Source organism: Enoplosus armatus, chromosome 21 (assembly GCF_043641665.1).
Source record: "Enoplosus armatus isolate fEnoArm2 chromosome 21, fEnoArm2.hap1, whole genome shotgun sequence".
NCBI classification, from domain to species: Eukaryota; Metazoa; Chordata; class Actinopteri; order Centrarchiformes; family Enoplosidae; genus Enoplosus; species Enoplosus armatus.
In genome coordinates this window covers 15,279,036-15,286,701 of record NC_092200.1, presented here as the reverse complement: position 1 = coordinate 15,286,701, position 7,666 = coordinate 15,279,036, and the positions used below count along the sequence as shown (strand labels likewise).

The 7,666-nt window shown below is 41.2% G+C and overlaps 1 protein-coding gene across 1 annotated transcript; it reads left to right on the top strand.

The window, feature by feature from the left end:
- Positions 1 to 328: 328 nt before the first annotated feature.
- Positions 329 to 3,893, top strand: pigm (phosphatidylinositol glycan anchor biosynthesis, class M). The gene is made up of 8 exons (XM_070928356.1): positions 329 to 694; positions 1,261 to 1,434; positions 1,633 to 1,753; positions 1,881 to 2,130; positions 2,338 to 2,441; positions 2,704 to 2,858; positions 3,262 to 3,363; positions 3,654 to 3,893. Exons 1-8 carry the CDS (start codon positions 524 to 526, stop codon positions 3,819 to 3,821), a joined length of 1,245 nt encoding a protein of 414 aa, XP_070784457.1. The 5' UTR covers positions 329 to 523; the 3' UTR covers positions 3,822 to 3,893.
- The last annotated feature ends 3,773 nt before the right edge of the window (positions 3,894 to 7,666 follow it).

Genomic DNA, 7,666 nt, shown 5'->3' with positions numbered 1-7,666 from the left:
AAACGGGGGAAGAAATAATGCAGGCTCGATGTTTTGGACACACAGGTTTGAAACCAGAAATATATGCTGCATGCTAGAGCGGTAAAACATGTATCGTGTGTTAAATATATACCACAGAGGGAGAGAAGTGATTTGTTGTCAGTACACAAAGGGATAACATATTCTGTCAGGGCTTTTTTCACAGTGGGGACTTAATTAAAGTGCTACTCCACAACACTGGATGGTGCTAATGCATCTCTATGTTGGTGCTCTGAGTAAAAGAAGTCCAAAAAGAAGAGGTATGTCAGGAAAGGCACTTCCGGATAACTTCCTTGTTGTCATGTTTGAAGTTCGGTTAGTCAAAAACGAGTCGCTTATTGACAAAACGAGACGGTAATATTACAAGAAATCTCTGTAACGCTACGACAAAGGCACGCTGAGATGGCCACGCGGACGCGGGCATTTTGGCCAACGTATTCCAGCTCCAAGACGACAAACTAGCTAACGTTAACTTGCTAATCTGGTTTTTCCTGCTCTGTTGCTGATGGAGAGGCTAATAACCAAGCTCACGGGAAAGCATGTCCTTTTCACGGCTTCCTTCGCTATACGGCTGGCCTTGGTCGCTTATGGAGACTACCAGGATAGGACTATGGTGGTGAAGTACACCGACATTGACTACCATGTGTTCACGGATGCTGCAAGATTCATTACTGAGGTATCAGTAGTCTTCAGCATGACTTCTCTGACTGGAGCAAAGTAGCCAAATAAAGCTGTATGTGTGTCTGAATGTGTCTACTAATAGTGGTGGAAAGTAAACTACTTAGTTATTAATTAGTATTAATTAACTCACATTAGTACAATTTTGAGGTACTTGTATTATATTTCATTGTTTGCCATATAATGCTAACGTTATGCTTTGCTACCACTCCCTTTCAAGACACGGACGGAAGCATTACTTTTTACTCCACTACATATATTTATCAAATATAGTTATTAGTTGCCTTTCAGATGAATATTTTAGATACACAACATATGATCAGTTTATAAAGTATGATGCACTGTCACAGATTAGACTCTCCAACATTATATGATGCAGTTAGAATTAGCTCCACTTCGCCCAGCTACAACATTGAAGTACGGCTTATTATACGCTAATACCTCAATAATAATGATCCAGTAATATGACACTGACAGGGGCCCTTTTGCATAATGAGTACTTTTACTTTTGATAATAATTCTGCACTATACTACATCCTGTCAATGTGGGAACATTTTGCACAGGGGGAGTCCCCGTACAACAGATCAACCTACCGCTACACCCCTCTCCTAGCCTGGCTGCTCACTCCTAACATCTATCTCAGCATTTTATTTGGCAAGATCCTCTTCATCGTGTGTGATGTGCTGTCAGGAGTGCTCATCTACAGAATCCTCCGGCTGAGAGGTCTGGGCTCTGAGGTGTGTTTTCAGTTTTTATAAATCTGATCCTTGTTGACTAGATATAGATATAGATATCCTAACCATTTTGAGTTTATTAATAATTGCTGACTATAGTTGCAAATACCTCAATAATTTTGTCCTGTAAAACAACAGAGTTTAGAAGCTTCTTGGAAATGGTGCAGCTAAAGTTGTGTTTTTGGGGGGATTTATGTTCAGACTGCACGCCGTGTTTGTTCTCTGTGGCTCCTGAACCCACTGCCCATGGGAGTATCCAGCCGAGGGAATGCTGAGTCAATCCTGGCAGCCCTGGTGCTGGGCACTTTACTCTGTATGGAAGGTAAGGGTCTGGGGGTGTCAGTATTGTGACATTTTAGCTCTGTAAAATAATGTATATTTTGCTAATTTTGTAATGAAACGTGGATACACAGCACCTCTGCTAATACTTTTTACCTTTTTTCATCTAGCCCGGCGTCTGATGTGGGCAGCGGTACTCTATGGTCTGTCAGTCCATATGAAGATCTACCCAATTACATACGCTCTGCCCATCGCTCTGGCCCTGCGCACGCTAGAGACTAGATCAGAGGAGGACGAAAAGGGGTGGAGGTGGAGGAGCCTCAATGGGTTTGTGGGAAGCTTCATCAACCGAGAGCTGTTCCTCTTTGCAGGTGTGGCCGGAGGAGTCTTCTGTATGCTCACTGCACTCTTCTATTACATGTGAGGTGAACAAAGAAATTACACACAAACACATAGTAAAAGGTTTTCATTGCCTGTGATTTCTGACTCTGTATAGCAAGTGTTAATTATTGTGTTGTGTTAAACAGTGTTTAACCCCACCAAGCTAGTTTTGTTTTTTCCCCAAAATGCAGACATGTCCTGGTTCTATGTACACTAACTTTTAATAACTCCTGTCCTGTTTGTCAGGTATGGTTGGGAGTTCCTTCATGAGACCTACTTGTACCATCTGACCAGAAGGGACATCAGACACAACTTCTCTCCGTACTTCTATATGCTCTACCTCACCGCAGGTATTCCCATCCAGTCATTTATAGCCTCCTAGCGTGACAGAACTACAGGACAAAGACCCGCACACATTTCTAGCTCATGTGCAGAGGTACATTGCTTCTGGTCAGCATTGATAAAGTGCTTGTTTATCAAATCAGTTATAAAGTTGGAAGTAAATTTATTGGGTATTTTCCTTGCTTCTCTGTGTTAATAGCGAGTGCAAACTTATAAGAGGTAATGTAGCTTCCTAAGTCTGGTCAAATTTTTTATCTTTTGTTGGCGTAGACAGCAGGTGGAGCCAGTGGCTCGGCCTGGCAGCATTCCTGCCTCAGCTCATCCTGTTGTTGGTGGCGTCATGGGCCTTTCACTCTGACCTGGCCTTCTGCTGTTTCCTGCACACCGCCATTTTTGTCTCTTTCAACAAAGTCTGCACTTCACAGGTACATAAACCACCATCAACAAAACAGAGTCTAAGTAAGGATCAGATGATGCGTTGCCTTGCAGTCCTCTTACACCTCTCTTGTTTTTCACTTTCCCCTGTCAATCATCCAAATTACTTTCAGATTTGAGATGGACTGTAAAAGGGGGCTGCTTGTTTTGTCGAATAGGATCCACTTAAGAAGAGATACTGTATTTTTGTAGTTTATTAATTCAATTTTACAATTTCAGTTTGAACCCAAATTGTGGCAGCTAGTTAGGTATCAGAACTGTCTCCCACCCATCAGAACGTTCCCTCCTGCCACACTCAGTGTGAATATTAATGTAGTGTATGATAATATTATCTAGCCTCAGCTCACACCCTTTGCATAGCCTTTAACAATGTTGCTTGTTATCCTTTCATAGTACTTCCTGTGGTACCTGTGTCTTCTCCCTCTGGTCATCCCTCACCTGAGTCTGTCACTAAAACAGGGCGTGGGACTGCTGCTCCTATGGTTTGCTGGACAGGTGATTTATTTGAGAACATATTCAGTTACTATTAAATAGGACATTAGGTATGCATCTTGTTGACAAAATCTTCATGTCATAACAAAATGCCATTAATTATACAGGCGGTGCATCTTAAGTGGTAGATGCATTGATGTCTTTCAGTCACTTAGTGCTGTTTGGCATCTGTCAATAGTCTTTTGTTTGCCTGTAAAGATTCTAATATTCACATTAAAACAGAAGACTAACTGAACTTGTTTTGAAATGTTTTGAATTAAGTAAGTAACATTATATTTTCTCCCCACTATCAGGGTATCTGGTTGGGCCCAGCCTACTTCCTAGAGTTTGAAGGCTACAACACCTTCCTGTTGATCTGGCTTGCTGGATTGCTCTTCTTGATCATCAACTCCTCCGTCTTGATTCAGATCGTAGCCCATTACAAACCAACACAAACTCCACAGAGACTGAAGGTGGAATAACATTCAGTTATTTTAACTGAAGATGATGGACTATGGACACATGTTAAAAAATAAATTGTGTATTTTGTTCAATCTCAGTCTCTTCAGTACTTAATTACATTCTCATGTAACCTAAATAATTTTTGCACAAAGCAGATTCATACAGTGGTATCTTCTGAGTGACAAAGCCACAGCTGGATCTTCAGTCATTCTGAGTTAAACCCATTGATTAAATGCTTTCCACTGCAGGCCAGAACACTTAAATCCTCAGTGACTCACATAGGGCAGAAAACTGCTGTTCTACTGCTGTCTCTTGGTTGGAACTTCTGAAAAGTCTGATCCACCTGTGACCATGCCACACAGATGTTTTCCATTTGTCCATTTGCTGTCAAGGGCAAAATACCTGCTGTAGATCAGAGATCGCACACAGTTTCCGCACAGTTTTAACAACCATGATGTTAAATAGCTCTGGACCGATCTATATAGTTGATCCAGTAGTGAATAGTTTAGATAGCTTGTGGATTTGACTGTGTGTTGTTGCCCTTCACAGTTTGTCAAAAACGTAACAAATCTTTCATCATCTGTGTTACACAGACAAATATTCAGCACACATTGCAGATTCTAGTGATGAGTAGAGAGAGAAAAAAATATTGGCAATTGGGCGAAGGAATGCTTGTGGGTTTTCTGTTTTTATACTTCTGTAGCTCATCACTCTGGTCCAATAATGAATCCAATGAAATGGAAACTAAAAGCTTTCCTAGCGTGTTAGTGGAGAACTATTCTAATAAATCTTGTGTATTTGATTACAGTGTGGAACTAAATGAATACTGATGACTTAAACTAGATTGTGCTTATAGAGCAGGATATTATCATCCATCCAGATCAAGTGTGTACAGATACAGAATCATGCTGTTCTGTAGCTGCCGATTCCACTTTTCTATGTACATTTTTAGCCATGGTTTCAAAGTTCATGCCATGAGATGTGATTTTAAAAGACTGGACCCTTCCTCAGTTGCAGTGTGCAGTTATGACCAGTAGGTAGAAGCATTCGCCAGCAGAAGACACGGCTTGAGCATTTATCCTCGTGTAACCCTCACAGATTAATCAGTCAACTGGAGCATGAACACAACTCAATACAAACAGTGCTGTCAGTGGCTCCCTAATCTTGCTATACTCTCCCCCAATCTCACATGGAAATTATTAGAGCACTCACTTTAGCCCTGTAGGTTCTGAGCACGTTGAGCACGGCATTGATTGTGGGAGTGTGGTAATAATAATGTGTATGCATGTGTGGATGCAGTTGTTTGTGCAAAAAATCATGAGATACACAGTAGTTAGGGTTGAATAAGTGGCTTACTGAGACATTTTGGTTATGCACTTTGTGTATCTGTGTGAGTGAAAGAGCTTGCTTGCTTGTGTGTATGACTCATGGTCAGCTGCAGCCTGCATATCTAGTTTATGAATCACCAGGTTGCACTCAGTAACCTTTCAACTGGCTAGTCGCCCCTGGGCACATATATAAATAATTTCACTTTAACACTGCATCCCGCTGAATAGCATTACATTCAGCAGTTCAGCAAATCCTCACTGAAACATAGCTATGAATATTGTTTCTTCTTCAATTCCTTGCTTTAATCTTGTGTTTTAGAGCAGTCATTCCCAACCAGGGATGTATGTACCCCAGGGGTTATCTCTGCAGTAGCCAGGCGTTATAATACAGCTCTTTTAGTACTCACTATAGTAATCAATATAATAATATTCAATATCCACATATTGAAGTCAGCTGTAACTCCTGAACATGTAACGATTGAGAGTGCTTGAGAAGTAGTTAGGAAGATAGCAGGGAAGCCCATGCAGCTAAAAGTAATGGATAAATTATTCAAATAGTTAGGTAAATGTACTGTATATTGGATAAATGGTTGATAGATAGCTAAAAGTATTGAAAAAAAACCCAATTGAAATAGCCAGGTAAAAGTAGGATAGACAGTTGAAACAGTTATCTAAATGTAGGATGGACAGTTGATATTATTTGCTAAAAGTAGGATAAACAGTTGATATAGTTGTTGATATAAAGTGTTGGAAATATGGGCTCTTATGTCAAAGGGCTATAAGTAAGGGCTATCTTCACAGTTAGCCAAACGAAGGGAGATAGACTTTTCGAATGCAGTTTGAATGGTATCATCAGTTCAGCCGCTGTGGAGCTATCAATGTCTAAAGTCAAGAAAACTGTCTTGCCTGCATAGTAAACATTGACAGTTCAGTTATATGAAAGATTTGTTCTAACAATCCACTTCTATATAATCAATAGTTTTAAATTACATCCAATTTGAAATAATTTCAAATGAATATATTTGGAATGTGACGGCTGGTTTGGAGGGGCACATGAGTCCATCTGACGGGGCTGTTAGGATACACCAGCCAAAGAGGTTGGAAACCACTGTTTTAGAGGCCTCGATACTAAAGAAAGTAAGCAATAAGGCACAGTGCTGTTTATTGTCCATCAGCTAATTGTAGTCAGAAAGCAAGAAGCGGCAAGGTTGTGGGGGTTATGGGCGGGAGATTGCGTGACTGTCATCCATATGCTTAGTAGGGTGTGTGTATATGTGCATGATAATGTGCACGCATGTGTGTATGTGCATGCGTGTCTGTGGCGTACCCTTAAGGATGCTCCTCATTGTCACCGGGGGATATGGGGAGAGGAGATGTCGACATTGTTGTGTCTATGTATGCATTAGTGCATCTGCCGATATGAGCGTGTATTAGTGTGTGTGTGTGTGTGTGTGTGTGTGTGTGTGTGTGAGAAAGACAGAGTGGGTGTGACCAATTAGGGCAAATGGTGTGCAGAGCAGCAAAGAGTGGGGTATGAACGGTCACGCAACCTTGCATGGTATAGGATTATAGGTCTTGGTTTGCACACACATGCACACACACACACATACACACACACTCCCCCCCTCACAGATACAGCTGTCAACAAGCATCAAACACTTTGCTTACACTAGAGTTGCCCCTAAGCACTCGCTCCTCTCTCTTGATTGGATGTTCTCTTTTGATTGTTTTCACCCCCTTTCCTGAGCTAAAGTCTCTTTTCTCACCTCCAGGTTTTGTCTCTCCACCTCTCTGCGCCACGTCTCTTTCTTTGTCACCCTCACCCTCTCCCCTCCCTGTACAGAACAAGTGTCATACAGATGGCGTGATGGAAGGTTGCGTGCATGCTGACGAATATTAAACATTTAAAGTCAGCCTCATCCATCCATCCCCGCCCCCCTCCTCCTCATTGTCACATCATCAGTCATGAAACTACAGTGAGACAAAAGCAAAGTACTCCTTTGGGGAAAAGTGAGATAGAGATACTACACACTGTTTCGAATGAGCTAGTTGTTACTCAAGAGAGTGTGTGTGTAAGACAGACACAATTGCATATGTGATTCATGTTATAGAGCTTGATCCCTATAAGGCCACAGAAAAGCACTGCGCTTCTCCTTGGTTCAGACTCTATACAACAAGCGCTGTACATACTCCATAATAACTTTTAATAATCAGTGTCCACAGTTTGAGTGCAGGTTTAGTAACTTTTAACAGTTACTTAAGTTCCTTTAAAAAGTATTTTCTGGGCCAGGGCTATTAAACCCACTGCCTGTGGATTATTCATGGTTTATTACAAAATGAATCAGAATGAGTTATGAACATCATTTAGCTTTCACTATTCCTCCTCTACTGTATTTTCCTACTCCTTCCCAACTGCCAAGTAACGAATCTCATCAATGTTCTGGCAGTTACACCTAATCCTGTCACAACTTGCCCTACAGAACTGTATGCAAACTTTGCATGCAAAGAGAAATCCTTAGAAACTCCCTGTTAAGATG

Bases quoted from the DNA above. Each gene is read 5' to 3' on its own strand.
- pigm (XM_070928356.1), top strand. From the start codon at position 524: ATGGAGAGGCTAATAACCAAGCTCACGGGAAAGCATGTCCTTTTCACG. The intron at 2,131-2,337 runs GTGAGGTGAACA...CCTGTTTGTCAG, and splicing joins ACTGCACTCTTCTATTACAT to GTATGGTTGGGAGTTCCTTC. The intron at 2,859-3,261 runs GTACATAAACCA...ATCCTTTCATAG, and splicing joins ACAAAGTCTGCACTTCACAG to TACTTCCTGTGGTACCTGTG.